Source organism: Eretmochelys imbricata, chromosome 7 (genome assembly GCF_965152235.1).
Source record: "Eretmochelys imbricata isolate rEreImb1 chromosome 7, rEreImb1.hap1, whole genome shotgun sequence".
NCBI classification, from domain to species: Eukaryota; Metazoa; Chordata; order Testudines; family Cheloniidae; genus Eretmochelys; species Eretmochelys imbricata.
Window position 1 is genome coordinate 36,930,599 of NC_135578.1, and position 17,019 is coordinate 36,947,617.

The window sequence follows — 17,019 nt, forward strand, 5'->3', positions numbered from 1 at the left end:
GTTGTTCACAAATAAAACGGACAATACAGCAAGAGGTTTCTAATGGATGTTACATTAAATACCTCTCACATAGGAGAGGAAAAGAAATATGGAGTAAGTTAACCAACTTCCAGTTTGTGATCTTTGTACACAAATGATATTTTATGAATTATTAAAGCTAACACTGTCATCCAAGTATTCTCTTTAATACCACATAATTTTCTGATGTTCGTGTCAGGTTTTTTCCCCAGACATAATGGGTAGGAGATTAAAACTTCAGTCTTTAATGAACTTGGTATGTGAGATTTTTTTTTTTGTAAAGTCACATCTGGATTTGTAATGGAGTACCCATCTTCTAGTCACTGTTGGGTGATAGGGTTATTCCATTTACTGGAAGTAGTAGCTGTGGAAAAAATGGCAACCTGTCAGAATTCTTCCCACTTGTATCAATAGAAAATCAGGCTCTATACCATAAGACTAAAAGAAGAATTACACTCTCACACACCTGATCTCAACCTCATTAGCTTTTAAAGACATTTAGCATGAGTTAGTAGTAATTATTTTCTTGGAGAAACTTGTTTGTATTACAATATTGTATGATTTGCTTAATACCTTTCTTTTGTTGGATTTCTTTTATCAGGTGCTGCTTACAAATATTTTCTGCACAGAGGCATATTTTAAGAATAATTATGCCATGGCGGAGTTAGAAAAATGTAAGTGCTCTAGTAGTGGGAAGGATAAACTTAATGTGATTAGAACAAACTATAGGCAAGGACCTAACATGGCTTATGAGCATGTTGAATGCACATAAGCGGCTTCACTTGGGATTAGGGGGGGTGTCACCAGATGGCACTGAATAGTACTGGCCTGTTAAGAACTTCTGAAACTAACAAACAAAGAAATGCTGCTTTGGTTTTGTGATGCAGTTTTTTTTTTAGGGGGGAAGGCGTTGCTCCATGGGAACAGGGCATTGATGATTCTGAAAGCCCAAAGGTTGTCAAACCACATACAGGCAATTCCCTCTAAAACTGGTGTTCCTTGAAACAAGTTGCCCTAATGTACCCCAATGCCCACCATTTGGCAGAGGGACAACACTGTTTATACAGAAGTGTCTAACTCCCCCTCTCATGGTTATTGGTAATACAAATATCAAGAGCTCCTCATACACAGAATTCTTAAGAGAAAACTAATGAGTGCCGCCTTCAAGGCCTGGCCCAACTTCCTCTCTTGGGATCTGCTGCTTTCTGTAATATGCATAGCATCGTTAGGAAGGAAAAAGGCCACAGACGCTGCTATTGAACCAATTAGTAATATAGGTCCTTTAAGTGGTACTAGCAATAGACTGCTCTGCTCTACCATATAATAAATGCAATTTAGGGAAGCTCAAACCTGTTCCTAAAGTCTTGAAATATTAGTCAAAGTTGCTGTTTCTTTGTCTTCCTCCTGTGCTGGCCCAATAGATGTCTGGACTCTTCAGACTTTCTGCAAATAAATGCATACTAGTGTCCTGAATTTAACTAATGTTTTTCTTTGCTTCTCCCCCCACCCCAGATGCTGCTGAAAACCTGGATGACAGTATTAAAAAAGCTGCACAGCAGGTGCTGGAAAAGAGAGCCTATATCTGTCCTCATCCACTAGAGAGGACATTCTGATCATACTGAACAGGGAGCCGATTAACCTATTGGAAACTTTAGTTTTTGTACAAATATTTTTCACCAGCTGCTGAATGTAATTGTAATCTTGTAAAATAAAACATCTTCTCACACCACGGTGGGGGAGAGACTAAAAAGAAACCACTAGTCAGAACCTTTTTAAGAGTAGGCTAAAGTGATGCTCATTCAGCTATGGGTATTTACATGAGATGGCCAATGAAGAAAACTTTTTACAACCTGAACAGTTATTGGGAAGAAGAATACAGCCAAGCCTTTCATCACTGGCCCAATACTTTTGACTGCCACCTGTTTTCTCATCCTTGGCTTCAGAAAGTATTACAGGAATGAAAATGCCACTGTAATACAAATTAGAGTTGACAAATTTAAGAATGAACCTTTTTTTTTTGCCAGCTACAAGTTTGAAAAGCTTGTGTGTGTTACTGATATCTGTAAGTGGATGAACAAACTTTTTGCTAATGGTGAAATGTTTATGTATAAAAATTAACTCACAGTGAGAACTATGGGCTTGTCTGTCTGTCTGCTCCTGCTGGGAACATAAGGATGCCCATCAGTCAAGTGAGCATTCTCCTGAACCTACGTTGGTGCTTTAATGGTGTCTTTTGTAAAAACAAATGGTAAGTGACTTGTACTCAAAACTTAGAGGGGAGAAAGAAACAGGCAACCCTTGCTGTATGGGGTTCAGACACTTCTAATTTAGCTTCCTCTCTGCCTATGATCATTCTAGCTGTAGATAAAGGGAAATTGCTTGGGAATCTAGGGAGAGGTAACTTTCTGCAGCACTGGGGGCGGGGGGGGAAGTTCTACAATGGTCAGCACCTCCTTGCCCTCCTGGAGTTTTAGTAAATCAATCCTCCCTAGGAGGTCATTAATATCTGAAAGGCTGATATGCACTGAAACCATTACACAGGCTGTCTACACTTGGAGTTGGAGATATAAATTCTGGCTACATACACAGGCCAGCTAGCCCCTCATGCGGTACTATATTTGTAGCAGATTAGCGCAATCACAGCTAAGGCTTGTATGTTTCCTGAAGCTAGAATTTACAGCTCTACTTTAGGCATGCCTCCAATCCATCCCCTCTAGCACTTTGTATTTTAGTTGCTATCAAATTACCTGACTCTTGAGTGGAGTCTTGCTGTAGCAGAAGGGTTGTATCCTCCCCTTTCTTCACTGGTCTCTTTCTCTTGTAAAGAAAGGAATGTTCATAACAAAGTAACCTGGAATGAAAAATCAACATGCTAATTACATATCTGTCTTTACAAACACTGGACTATCTGTGACAAAGGATTTAATTTTCTGTAAATGTGCATATTTCTATGCTATTATATGCCATAGGGCCTTGTACAATACAGTAAATCAGTTGTTAAAACCACTAATTTTAAGCCCTTCACTACACTAACCATGAAGTCTTCCCCTCCAAAGGTTTTATGGGTCCTCACAGAACAAGTTTGTTAGGAGCTAATGAATACTTGGTTGTACCTACATTTCTGCCAACTGAAAGCATAATAAATGCCCTTAATTTTCCAGTCAGATGATTGTACTCATGGAAGGATCCTGTAATACCAGAAAAGCTGTTTTAACATCTGTTAGGATGTCCTCCTTCCCTTTGCTTACTCAGTACCAAACACCGTTTCAGCTACTATTAATTCCTCACTTTTAGTAGTAGTATGCAGAAAACTAGCACTGCAGAATTATGGCAGCATTGTGCCCTACAGGTGCTGATTTATAAATTGAGATGGTTCTTTTTTACAAGCAAAGTTACATGGGTGAAGCACTCCTTGATGTGTATTGGATAAGTATTATTAAAAGGCTGAATAGTCATCAGTAACTGACTGTTTAAAGTTAGTTGACTCACTTGAGCTGAATTTGTGCCCTGTGTTACATCTGTAAATCTCAAATAACTCCCTTGCAAGCAGTGAAGTTTCTCTATATGCTACACCAAGTGACTCAAGCAGTGTTAACCAAGCATACTTAAAAATTCCTCTGTTTTCCAAATCAAGAGTTGTTTAATGGAACGGATAAGTTTCTGTTTCTGCCCGTGGTCATAGCCACACCTACACAAGTGAGTGCATATATTTGCCCACTGAAAGATGGGGGTGTGTTTTCAATGTGATACCTGTCGTCGGTATACGAATATCAGTGTGTGTGCATACGCGTATACTGACAGGTATTACATAGCCACACCTATATAAATGAGTGCATGGTCATGACAGTATACTTCCTTGAGCACAAAGGTTTTCCTTGGAATTGTCTATACTGTACGCAATAGAGTAGGCACAAGCTTCCTTCAGCGTTAGTACTGAAATTAAGCCCCTATGACAGTGTCGGACCAATATGCTCCTCAGCATGAGAATTAACATAATCTTGATCACTTTAAGTCATTAAAAGCTTATGCAAGAGCAGGAGCATTACCCTAGTATCCTTCCCAACTCTGGGGTAATTACATTCTGTTTACCCAAGTTACTCCTTGCATTTTTCATTTCCTTCCTAAATGAATTTGGGTTCTTGTGCATTGTAAACATTACTGTGCTGTACCCTCAATTACTATGCTATTCTGTGCATCCTGACTAAGCTGCAGATCAGCTGCTTCTCCAAACTAAGTGGCTTACTTGAAGTCGGCTCCTTTCAGCTTTTCAAACTTTCTGTGTTCCATGTCATGGCAGGGAACTATATTCCCATTCCACTTCAAGCTGTGCTGGTCTTCAAGACCTGGAACAAATCCATTGGTGGTGCTCCTCTTTCTTGTCAGGTCTGGGTGACTGCCAGTGGCAGGTAGATGCTGCAACACTGACAGTGCTGGGATAGGCTAGGACAGTACAACGAAATTAAGCAGAAACAGGTTTCAGCCTGTGCAGTACTTCTTTTGCTTATTGAATAAACAAACATTTAACAACGTGGGCACATGTTAGTAAACTAAGTCCTGCTCTAACTTTTTTTTTTTAATTTTATTTTTGCTCAACAGGGCAAAATCCTGGGGCCAATATTTGAACCCCGAAAAGCAGGTTTTTTCAAAGGATGACCTCAGTAAAAGTAAAGGAAACATCTATTTTCTCCTCAACTGTTTCCCACGTATCTAGAAGAGTCAAGGCATACAAACACAGTTTGAAATAAGCTGTCAGCAACTACTGATGTGTATGGGGGAAAAGCTGGCTGTTTGTTAGTCATTCCATACTGATAAGATGAGCACTCTCTGTGCAAAGAGACCTTTATGTGCTGGTTTCTGGCTAACACTGCTATAACAGCTTAAGTTCAAGAGTTTTAAAAAAAAGTGAGAGGAGGAGTCTGGCCTCATGGTGCACAAGCCCAGTCCTAAAGTATTTTGTCGTATGACCAAGCTGGCTGCAAGAGTGGGAAAGCGCAGTTCCTGAGCATTTGGGTGTCACGAGTCTCAGCTGTATTTTCATTTTACTGCAGCAAAGTCTCATGCGTCATCAGTATTCAAGACCAAATGTACAACGGTCTTATTTACAAGGTTTTGTCACTACTCTTTACTCTCTAAACCCATGTAACCTTTTGTTTCCTGGGCAGAAAAAATTCATGCCCCACTAACTATCACACAGAGAAGCTGTAAAGTAGCTCAGTAACACTGACACACTTTAGGGAACGGAAGGAATGCCTGAAAATTAGGGTGCATATTGTATCAGTTACCTCCTCTGTGTCAGTGACTATACTGGATGAGGCAGTGAGCATCTGAGCTCTACTATTCTAGCGGCAGCACCCAGACCTCAAAAGATGATGCGAAAACACTTCAAGGAGGCAGGAATCCTACCGCGCAAGACAATGAGGATGATGACACTGCTTACAGTACAGAGAAGAGAAGAGTCCTGGGCACGCACTTAGGAAGTGGCCTCTCAGCTGCTGCAATGCAAGCTTTTAAAAAAATATACAACTCGCCTGGCTAAGACACAGCCTAAGGCACCATAATCAAAAAGAAAGTGGTGGAAACTACAAGTTGAATTAGGGACTCAGTAGGGGAGGGGAGTGATTGAGTTCAGGTAAGGGGTTCTCACATTGGGGGTTGGGACGCCTCAGGGGGTCATGAGGTTATTACACAGGGGGTCATGAGCTGTCAGCTTCTGCCCCACTTTGCATTTATAATGGTGTCAAATATATTTAAAAGTATTTTTAATTTATAACGGGGGGGAGGGGGTTTGAACTCAGAGGCTTGCTGTGTGGAAGGGGTCACCAGTACAAAAGTTTGAGAACCACTGGTCTAAGGGGAAAAATATGCAGGTAGAGAAACTAAGTTCAAGCTCTTCCATTAAAAAAAGACGAACGTGCAGAAAAGAGTGACTTTTTTTTTATCGTTATTACTGCATTTGCTTTGGAAAGGGAAAGACAAACATTTTACAGCACACTTAACTTCAACCCAAACTCTGAGAGTGTGAACTGGGGAAAGGAGAGAGGGTCTGAGGGCATGCTGCTGTGCGTTCATCCAAAACAAAAAGGGAGGTGGCGGATGTTTGCTTTAACTTTGCTTTGTAATAAACAATCGACGGTTCCTGGGTTGTTTTTTTTTTCCTCTCCAAAGTATTTGTAACTGAAAGGAATCTCCACTTTGAGTTTTAAAGTTTACTCATTGTTTGGGTCAGTTATTTATATGCAGTCACTAACCGTCTGAATCATCCAACAAGAGACTAGTTCGGTGCAGGCAACCCCTGTAGCTTTTCATATCAACTAATGCAAACCATTGAATCTTACAGGGCTGGGGGGGTGTCTGTGCGGTTTCTTCAGTGTCAGCTCGCACTACAGTGCTAAGAAAGCCCATACTGCATAATGGTTTTCAGGAGAGTGTATGGTGGGAGAGTTGGTGTTTAGTCCATAGAAGTGGTTTGGGCCCTGCGTAGCTTTCAGTGGAGAATATTACCATTTATCTTAGTGCTTTTAAGCCAGCTGGCCAAAATCATATTCACCTTCTCCCCTAGAGGAACTAAGTTTAACAACGTTTTCCTGGCTGGTAAATTATTCTGAGAGTTTGGTAAGGCTGAGCTAAAAGCGGGGCCATATGCCTCAAAGATAGCAATGACTCTTTAAATGATAATCTATGTCAACAAAATATCTTGATCAGCTAAATATGGAAATTGTTTTAAAATGCTGCAGACTGTCTATCAGCATGGCACTCATAGGTGCTGTTCCTATGGGAACCCCAACCCTTAGGATCCCAGAGAAATGCACATTACCTGCAGGATCATGTCTGGTCTCTTAAGTGAGAATTTCTCTGGTTCATCTTTCAGAAGTCCCTTTAGTTTGTCTAGCTGGGCACTGGCTTTTGGGCCACGTGTGGTTAGCTCAGCTGCTGTGGAGCACCTGTAAACTTTCAGCTTGGTGTCATCAAATATAGTTTTCTGAAGCTGACCAGAGTCTTCATGCAGCCAAGTGTCCACTGAAAAGAAAAATAATGACAGAAAACAAGTGTTTAAGCAAGACTGGACTGATATTCAAGAGAAGGGCATGCAATTACAGCTGAACAACCTTCCTCACAAGGTTTCATCTGTACCAAACCATACCGGGCAGCAGAGTAATGGTTAACACACACACCAACAAAGATCTGGGTGCAAATTCATGCAGAACAAATGAAAATGAGTGTGGTCCTACTTGTTTATATTTTGAACCTATCACACAACGAGAAGCACTCTATAGGCCCAGGCCTTGAATAACAGGCATATTGCTAGTCATACATGTTGTGCAGTAGCAAAAACAGAGCAATAGAACTGACCCTAGTCAGGCTCATTGGCACCTCTGCAAGTTCTAGTCAGTCTTAATTGTTTCTAAGTGGAAAATACAGAACCAAACATCCAAGTGTAATTCCATGTTTATCAAAATCAAACGTTAAGAAAACTTCCTGCTCAGTGTGTATTTGTGGCAGTGGAGTTCATGACACACCTGGGGGAGAATAGAATACCACGTATTGAATTTGGCCAAGAAGTTACAAATTTAGGTCTCCAATCCTCTTTGTTGCCAGTTAGCTTGTGGAGGAAGCAGTGTGTGGAGTGAGGCATGTTGTAGCCTGGTGTTGGAGACAAAAGACTGAACTGGATCTCTATGGGCACCTCCTCCGGCTTCTCTGTCTGACATTAGTTCTGGTCTGAGAGGCAGCTGGCTGCCTGACCTTTGCCTGAGTAACAAAAACGATTGTCACCGTTCACTAAAAATAAAAGGTCAGCCTCCCAGTAGCGCCAGTTTTATAGAGGAATAAGCCGTGAACGAGCCCCCCGCCCCCCGCACTCTGTTGTATCAGCTTTGTCCAAAGGCAGACCCTCAAGTTCGGGACTAAGGCCAAGAACTGTGGGGCATGGGAGGCAGTAACAGTGCTCCACAAAATGAAAGGAGCGTAGCAGCTACGCTCTGATACCTATTAGCCTAAAGCAAAACCTTGGTCTAACGATTGCCTCACCGCTCTGCTAGGCCAGCTCCTTAGCCAAGTAACCAAGCGCTCAACTGGGGAGCTGCAACAAAAATAATCCTCCCTCCCCAGGATATGGACCGGGTCGCAGATACAGTCCGCTGCTGCTTCAGCACAGTGCTAGTGGACCTGCACAATTGTGAATGCACAACCCCTGCCTGTGTTTCTCCCTCAAACTCCGTGTGTGCTGGGTGCAAAGAGCCACTGCAGCTCACAGGCCCACTGGCACAGTGATTGCAGTACCCTGAGCAGGATTGCAGCACCCTCACCCCCTGCCTTGGCAGCAGAACTGGACTGGTCTCATTATGCCCAAAGACCTTTGCCGAAGTTGCCCCACAATTTTACTGCAGACTGCCAACTTATTAGTCAGGCCACACCACACTGGAAGTTCGTTACACATGCACTTCTACAGAACGAGGCAGCATTTCAGGACTAGAGCCACTGAAAACAATCCTCCTAAGTGTATGTTAGAACTCAAGTTGAGAAAAATGGGGTGGTTAGATATTGAAAATGGACCAGTTACCTGCCCGATGAGTAGCAGAAGCTGATTCTGGGAGGTAAACAGGTGGCTTCTTGTAAAGATCAAAATCTATGCGACGCTGGTCCCAACGCCATCTGTCGCGACTCAGCACTGGCTCCAAAATGTTAGCAAACAGAATGTTCTCCTGCCATTTCTAAATGAAAGTTGCATCTCTTTATGCAGTCATATTGCTGGCCACCGCAAGCAGTCACAAAAATACTTAGGAAATCTTTCCAAGAAGGACAAGGATTAGGTCACATTACTCAGGTAATAGTTTGTAAAGTACCACATGTAAATACAAAGGAGACACTGTTGTCTCTCTGGGTTGCCTTTCAAGTTACTATTTTTGATTCATGGAGGAAAAATGTATTTTATAGGCGAGTTACTGAAATTCTAGTGTGTAATGGAACACAGTGCCAACAGCAGTTCCCTAACACCCACCCATGCACAGAGTAATGTTTTATATACAGCTTGCAGGGAATTGTCTAATTGCAAATTTGTGTCATCCCCCTGTCTGTAACATTAAGAGAATGAGCCTGTCACCTTATTCCGATGTGATAACCTAGCAGAGGGGTGGGATCTAGCAATCTGAGCAGAGGGCCACCATAATCTGACAGAAACTCGGTCCATAATTTACAGCAAATTTTGCCTCTATCTCGTGTAAAAATGGGACTAGGAATGTATAGACCCAAGTCCAGAAATTGGCAGGTTCATCTCGCCCCTCTCACCACAGGAAGGACCACTGACCACCCGCTGAAAGGTAGAAGAGTTAGGCTGGGAGCGCAGAGTGAAATAGTGGCTCCAGGCTCTTCAAAGTGACATGCTTTCAGAAGACAGGGACAGAGTGTAGGAGCGACAGTCAAGATGGAGTTCTAGTCAGAGGGCAACCAAGATGGGGAAAGGTCTTTCACTTCCTCCCCATGACTGAAAAGCACTACACCTTTGCTTTGGACTTGCTAGAGGGAAGACCTCTGCCTCTTAACAGGGGCAGGGCACTCTGCATCACTCTTCTGGTTTGCAGCAGCACATGCTAGAGCGGCATTCCGAATCCTTTCCTGCTTGCCTGGCCGGTCACAGGGATGTTTAGAGGGTAAAGTGTTCCCTTCTAGAAAAGAAATGGGAACTCTGACATGATAAAAGACACCCCCCCACCACCCAAATCTAACACTTTACCTCCCAAGGACAGCAATGGCGCTCCAGGCAGGGAAAGGGAGAGGGATTTACACTAGCTGGGAAAGCAATTTTAATTGCTCAGGAGGCAGTGTACACTGAATAAGGCACCTCATAGTGCTCCCTCATGGTGTGGCGAGAGGACTGGGATTGCATTGCTGAACAAAGGGACGTGACCCAAAAGTTGGCATTTCCACAGGTGAAACGCTCATGAAGGGAAGGCTCAAGCATGTGGAGGATGGGTTGGTTTCTTCCCCTCAAGCAGAGTGCCGTAGACTCAGCTCACCTTGTTTCTGAAGAGACACTTCTCTGATGTTTGACAGATGAGTGGATTTTCTAAAAGCCTGGAGGTATTCCACAGTGTCAGCATTTCAGTGACAAAATTCTGTTGTTTTGGGCTGAAACCTGGCACAAAAAGGCTCAGTGTAGCAGCAACTATTCCACCTCCCCCACTACGTGTGGAGAAAAATCAAATTTGCTGGCTGTTAGCTTAATGCATGCAGCTCTACACAGAGCTGTCAGTGGATGGGAGTGGGCGAGAGACTGGATTTTTTCCTTTGATTAAAAAAAAAAAAGCTGATTTCTGGGGAAAACACAATTTTGCAGGAAATTTGAGCTTACTATGAATGTAAATATTTTTAGTATCAAGATAAAAGTCTTTAAAGGTGGATCAGCTCTCGTTGCCTCCAGCTGAAGTGCAGTGACACTGTGCATTCTTAATTAACGTGAGTAACATCTGTAAAGCACTTTGAAGAGGGAAACTACTATATGGACTGAGCAATACTGTAGCAAAACAAAGGACTGACCAATGAGAACATAAAAGGACTCACAGTTACATATGGTACAAGGGAGATTATTTACCAATGAAATCTCAACACAACTATACTGTTGTCTGATTGAAGCAAAGCTATGTTGTATCGGGCTTGACGGTATATCAGACATCATTAAGCAGCATTTCAAAGAGTTCCTCGGGTCTAAATAAAAGTGAAGGAAAGTCCTAGAAACAGCTCAAGGACAAGCAGCATGAGGCTGCTCTGATGCCGAAGTACTTGGCTTGCTGGATAATACTCACCACAGCACCTAGGGGAAAGAGAGATCCCAGTTGATCCAGAAAATGTAGACATCTAATTTACATCAGCTGGTGGAAAAAGGACAGGTCCCAATGGAAGCTGCTGAGCACTTTTGAAAACCTGGCCACTTCTTTTCAGTTAATGTCTTAATGAGAGCTGAACTCTTTTGAAAATCTGCCTCCAATTTTAAGTGCAGAACACTATTCAAAATCTTGCCCTAAGAGCTCCGCTGTGCTGAGGAAGCAGGTGAGAGGAAGAACGTCTCGGGGAAGTATTCATTATCCCAGCTCTCTTGAAACTGTAACATCCTCAGGGGTGGCTCACTCAGATCCAAGACTGAGTCCAATCGTAAAAAAATCCAGACACTGTCTTTTTTTAAATTCCCCTGGCTGACATCGAGTTGTATTCCTCCAAGAGAGACAGCTCTTTTCTAAACTGCAAGTTGAGAAAATTCCTATCCATACAGTTTCACCTGTGCTCTGGAACAAGATGACACTTGAGTGAATGCAGGAACCAGAATTAAATCTTTTAGGAAGCCAGACGGTTTAGCTTCCCCGAAGACGACATTCCAAGATGCCCTGGTTAAATTCAGCTTTTAAGAAGAAATAAAACAAAGGGATGAATCCACAATAAGTGGTGGAAGTAGCACCATACTGAAACCAGGCTCTCTCAGAGTAGATTCTACTGGCTTTACATCTTCACTCGACTTTTCAGGAGACATGAATAATAAATTCAGCAAGTCACTATCAATCATCATGACTCAATGCTGAGAGGTGTTGTGCCCTAAGAGGCTGCTTTTGAGTATGGCGAACCGGCTTCCCCTTTTCTTTCTGTTGGCACTGTCATGCTGGAGTTAGTGTCACTTACGCTGGGCTGGTCAGCTGCCTTCTCCTCTTCATCCCAGCAGTAAGAGCAATACAATGTCCCAGGCGACTCTTGCTACCACATCAAGCATTGTGCTCTTCTCCCCTCTCTTTCAGTTCACTGGTTCTTGCACCCATCAGCTGCTGCTTCTGACTTAGGAGTCTGCAATCCACCTTCTTTCAGCTTGACGGTTTTTGTCCCATGCTGGTCAGCTGCCTCGCTGTTTATGTAATCTCTTCAGTAAGAGGCGCTGACAGCTGCATTGTACTGGATGGCTGCTGTTGACTCTAATCAGCGGTGCTTCTTTGTGCCTCCATGAGAAGGCACATTCTCCAACAGTGCAGATCAGCAGAACACATGGTTCAGAAGCGTTGTAATGCAGATGGAAACTTAAAATGGGCATTAATTTTGTTCCACACTTGGTGTGTTCAAATAATTTGTTAGGACCCAATGACTCTCCATGAAAATCCCCGTCTATTCCTTTTTTTCCATCCCACCAAACCCAAACAATGCATGTGCATTTTATTTGACTGCATTCTCACTTTTCATATATACAGTGCTGCAAGCTGGGTAACTGTTCAGACCAGGGATGAGTGAACTGGTCTAGTTGACAGTCCAGTAAAATGCTAAGGAAAGGGGAAAGTGAAACTGTAAAGAACAGCAAAGAAAATGGAAAGAGGGGGAGAGATCAGCGGACTAGGAAAGAGCAGGCATGAATGGAGAGAAAGGGGGAAAAAAGAGGAATAAATGGCAGGGAAGGGAAACGGGCAAAACCTGTAAGACAATCTTCCTTTTTCTGAGCCTTCTGTCCTTGTTACTATCAGTTTGGATACGAGAAAACAACTTTCTGGGGTTTACTACTTTAAGTTTCTAGATTACCTCAGTTAACTCCTTCAGACGTGCCTCATCAGGCATCCGAGGGTGCAGATTGGATTCGATGCAGCTCTTAAATCCAGGATATACAAATCCACTTGGTGATACCCACATATTCTTGGATTTTGCAATAGATTCTTTCCGGACAGTGTCCAAATCCACAGGATCAAACATGGCTGACAGGTATTCGTGGCAATAAGCGAATCTCCTCTCTGGTTTCTAGAATGACAAATGTTTTATGTTAACATGAGTTCTCCTCTACTGGAGATCACCACAGACCTGGAAAGTATAAAGTAACATCAGCATCTACTGTGTCCGTTCTACTTACATCTGAAAATAACCAGAGATTAATCAAGTCAGACAACACGAAGAAACCTAATTAAGTACTTCACAAAATACTTCCGAATGTCATCTTATTTTGCTCCCTCTCCTAGCTGTGGACTTAAAGATAATGCAAGTAAAAACTGTGGAATCATTAGAAAGATTTGCGATATTAGTTCCTTATATTTATTTATATATATCTCCAGATCCTCAGCTGGTGTAAACTGGCATAGCTAAATTGGTTTCAATATGGCTACTCTGGTTTACACCACTTGAGGATTTGTCCGATATCATACTAGAGAAGTTGGTCTCTCTATAGTTAAGATTAAAGTTAGATTTCCATTGTAAACCCACTTTTGACACACCCCAACAAACTGTTACAAAACACCATCAATCCACCCGTAATTCCATAGGCAAGATTTCATGTCAAAATAGAATTTTTCTGGAAAGACTGGAGCAAAAGAGGCTTGAAATTTGGAAGACTTTAATGCACATTTATTTAAGGGATGATCCAACACCCACTGAAGTCAGCAAGAGTCTTTCCACTGACTTCAGTGGAAGCTGGATCAGGCTCTTAATTTGTTGGTCATGATGAGGCCTGCTGCCTTTGGTAATCTTGAAGGGTTTAAAGCAGAGGTGGGCAAACTACAGCTCGCAGGCCAGGGACCCTCCTGCCCAGCCCCTGAGCTCCTGGTCCAGGAGGCTAGACCCCGGCCTCTCCCCTGCTGTTCCCCCTCCCCTGAAGCCTCAGCTCACTGCACCGCTGGCGCCATGCTCTGGGCGGCGGGGCGACGAGCTCTTGCCGGGCAGCACAGCTGCAGAGCGTCGGCCTGACCCAGTGCTCTGTGCTGCACGGTGGCGTGGCTGGCTCCAGCTGGGGGGCGCGGCTGCCTGTCCTGGTGCTCTGGGCGGTGCGGCTGTAGCACGGCCAGCCACTGGTGCTCCAGGCAGCGCGGTCAGGGGCAGGGAGCGGGGGGGTTGGATAGAGGGCAGGGGAGTTTGGGGTGGTGGTCAGAGGGCGGGGGTATGGATAGGGGTCAGGGCACTCAGAGGGCGGGGAACAGGGGGGTTGAATGGGGGCAGCGGTCCCGGGGGGGCAGTTAGGAATGAGAGGAGGGGTTGGATGGGGCGGCGGGGGGCAGTCAGGGGCAGGGGTTCCGGGGGGTGATCAGGGAGAAGGAGTGGTTGGATGGGGCAGGGGTCCCGGGGGGCAGTCAGGAATAAGAGGAAGGGTTGGATTGGGGGGCAGCCAGGGGCAAGGGGGGTGGTGGATGGGGCAGGGGTCCTGGGGGGTGCCTCAGGGGGCGAGAAGCCGGGGGGGTTGGATAGGGGACAGGGGCCGGGCCACATCTGGCTGTTTGGGGCGGCACAGCCTCCCCTAACCGGCCCGCCGTACAATTTTGGAAACCCGATGTTTATTTAGCTTGAAGTACTTTTGATCCAATGCCCCAGTGTAAAGTTTCACCTCACCCCACAGCTGTGCAGTGTCCTGTGGCCCCCCTCCTACCTCAAAGGTTGCTGCAGTATCTATGTAATTTGTAAAGCGTCTCCATATGAAAAGCGCCATACACATATAAAATGTTGTTACAATACTTTACTTCCTACTGAACCAGGATGTCCACTTTAATAAAACATCTCCCAGGAATTCTGTTTTGCCTATGACAGTGAATGTTAATGACTGTTGTATAATCAGGACAATACTAGCATAAATTCTGCTATATGGATATATTCAGCAAGTGCCAAGGAGTTAAGTGGTGGTGAACAAAGGGTTAAATAGGACTTTATATATATTATTCACACCTACACAAATATTTGATTACATTACACACCATGTTAAAGGATGTAGAGTTAAATGAAACATCTTTTCAAACTACCTTACAATGCATATAAAATGCAGGAATATATTTATAGTAGCTCAGGTTCTCTTCTCAGTTATAAACCTGTGGAACTTCATTGATTTCAGTGGAATTAATTGGTGGGAGACAAACATTTTACAAAAATTAGTAATATTGATGAAGTGTCTCGCTCCAAGAATTTAATACAATTCTATGCTCCCATCCCACCTTTGAACATAGTCTGGGTCCCAACCCAACAGTGGGTCATGGGAAGGGTCTAGGTGGGCTGCCTATCACTGCCTCCGATGACTCCCCACCACATACATGCCCTGGAAACACTCCACTCTGTGCTCTCATTTCGGTTGGGCAAGGGCAGAAGGCAGCAGCATGGTGAGTGGGGTGCAGTCAGCAGCAGCACAGAGGAAGTGGCCAGAGCCAGCAAGTGAACAGTTGTCAGCCTGGTAGCGAATGCAGACCAACTGCAAAGAGAAAGGGACCAGCTGGTTCTGCAGAAGGGGGCATCGCCTCACCTTGATGCAGGGGAAGACTGGGATTGTTTGGCTCCCTTACCAGGACGAGAATCTGTGGTGTTTGGTGTCTGTTTCAGTGAGGCCCCCTAGCCATAAAAGGATCTTTGGGAGGCTAGTTCTCCCCCAGGACAGAGATGGACTGGAGGGCTGTTTTGTGCTTTGTTTCATTGTAGTCTTCCACTCTCACTTACAGGGGTGTAGCAGAAGCCCTACTGGAATTCTCTGTCCGCATAAGGGGACAGGACTGGGGGACAGAGAGCAAGAGGGAGCTGGGCTGGAAATGGGAATAAAGGGGCCACCCCACCCCACTTTAAATGGTGTCTGAGTGAGAGAGAGGGACTACATAACAGTGAGTCCCCAAAAAAAGACAAAATGCAGTTGGTGGGTCGCCTTAATAAAAAGTTTAGGAACCACTGTTTTAATATGAAGGGCACTAACGTACATCTATTTGAAGCCCCATCTCTGTCTCAGGATTGGACTTGGTAAGCCAAGTCTACCCAGTCACACACAATGAAACATTCCACTATACACATACTGTATCTCAGTCTCACCTTTGCCAGCTCCTTACGAAGTTGCATCTTTGCCCATTCTGCAGAATTCAGGTTCTGAGAACTGTAGTTGTACACCGACTTGTTGTCAGCAGGAGAACTCCTGATGGCTCTGAACTTCGGCTTTTTCACCTTCCTACTGAGTAGGTACACGGCATCAATGTTAGTCTGAACAGAAAAGTTACACAGCAGTTTAGTGTGACGAAGTTTAACCCTCATGATAAAATAACTGTGCTTCCAGATATACCAACAGGGCTTCCCTCATTGGCCATCACCCCAAAAGAGGGGACCTTAATAGAGCTTGAGTCATCATCTTTTCTGATGACTAGAGCCTAGGGTGCTAGTCGCTCAGTCTGCTTGTGCAGACGGCACTCTGCAGGGTCCCAGCAGTTCCTCAGAGGTGGGTGCCCACAGCACAAGACCTCATACACGTGGGTCTAAGCAATGGTGCTGCTGGGGTGGCATTTGCCTGGCGCTCTGTATGCGATGCCAAGGGAAATAAAATTCATCAACGCATTATTTTATTTCTACAAATCTTCTATGTTAACACCACAAGCGGGAAGTTCCTACTTCATGTCCCTTTGCAAACAGCCTTGCTGGCATGGTATAAATATACCCTCATGCTCTTTTCATTTATTTGAGATGGCCATACTGGGACCCTCTGTGGCCTTTGAGGAAATAACGTGCCCCTCAGGTGCTAACACAAATGAACATAGATTGTGTTTACATTTCTTACCATCCTGTGTTGACGTAGAGAGAAATCCTAACATGTTATAAGCATTTGGCTGCAAAATGTTTGTTTTGTCAGAAAGGTTGAAAGTCAACATTAGCCTACAAATAAGAAGGAATGTTCCTGTTTTTCTGTAGCAGACCTTTCTGTCAGACTTCTCCACTGCGGACCCAAAAACTACAGAATGGGAACTGGTTATGTACTTCTACAGGGAAAGTTGCATATTTTACACAGACTTTCATTTGTACATAGTACTCAGGGCTAAGTACTGATCCTTCTATGGGTATGTCCACTCTGCAGCTAGAACTGTGCCTTGCAGCCCGGCTAGACAGGTTTACGTTAGCTCGACCCAGGGTGGAAGGGTTCTGAGCACAGGTAGCTAGGCCCAAACCCCCACCAGTCCTGCAACATCCACTCTGTTATTTTTAGCACAATTCTGTCTAGCCAGTCTGGGGAGGATGCTCTCCCCTGCAGTGTAGGCAAACCCGGTGATGTTACAGCAG

At 44.2% G+C, this 17,019-nt stretch overlaps 2 protein-coding genes across 4 annotated transcripts in view; one reads left to right on the forward strand and one right to left on the reverse strand.

The window, feature by feature from the left end:
• The window catches only part of ACAD9 (acyl-CoA dehydrogenase family member 9), a 62,500-nt gene extending 60,517 nt beyond the window's left edge, over positions 1-1,983 (forward strand). For all 3 annotated transcript variants that reach the window (XM_077822053.1, XM_077822056.1, XM_077822054.1), the window contains 2 exons: positions 620-692; positions 1,531-1,983. In XM_077822053.1, coding sequence (XP_077678179.1) covers positions 620-692; positions 1,531-1,631 — 174 coding nt within the window. In that variant the 3' untranslated portion in view covers positions 1,632-1,983. The remainder of the gene's footprint in view (positions 1-619; positions 693-1,530) is intronic.
• A 2,274-nt stretch (positions 1,984-4,257) lies between these two features.
• The window catches only part of CFAP92 (cilia and flagella associated protein 92 (putative)), a 75,794-nt gene continuing 63,032 nt past the window's right edge, over positions 4,258-17,019 (reverse strand). The window contains exons 11-16 of the mRNA XM_077821572.1: positions 15,790-15,954; positions 12,559-12,771; positions 11,288-11,407; positions 8,579-8,729; positions 6,833-7,035; positions 4,258-4,458 (exon numbers count right to left, since the gene is read on the reverse strand). Of these exons, the coding sequence (XP_077677698.1) occupies positions 4,258-4,458; positions 6,833-7,035; positions 8,579-8,729; positions 11,288-11,407; positions 12,559-12,771; positions 15,790-15,954 (1,053 nt within the window). The remainder of the gene's footprint in view (positions 4,459-6,832; positions 7,036-8,578; positions 8,730-11,287; positions 11,408-12,558; positions 12,772-15,789; positions 15,955-17,019) is intronic.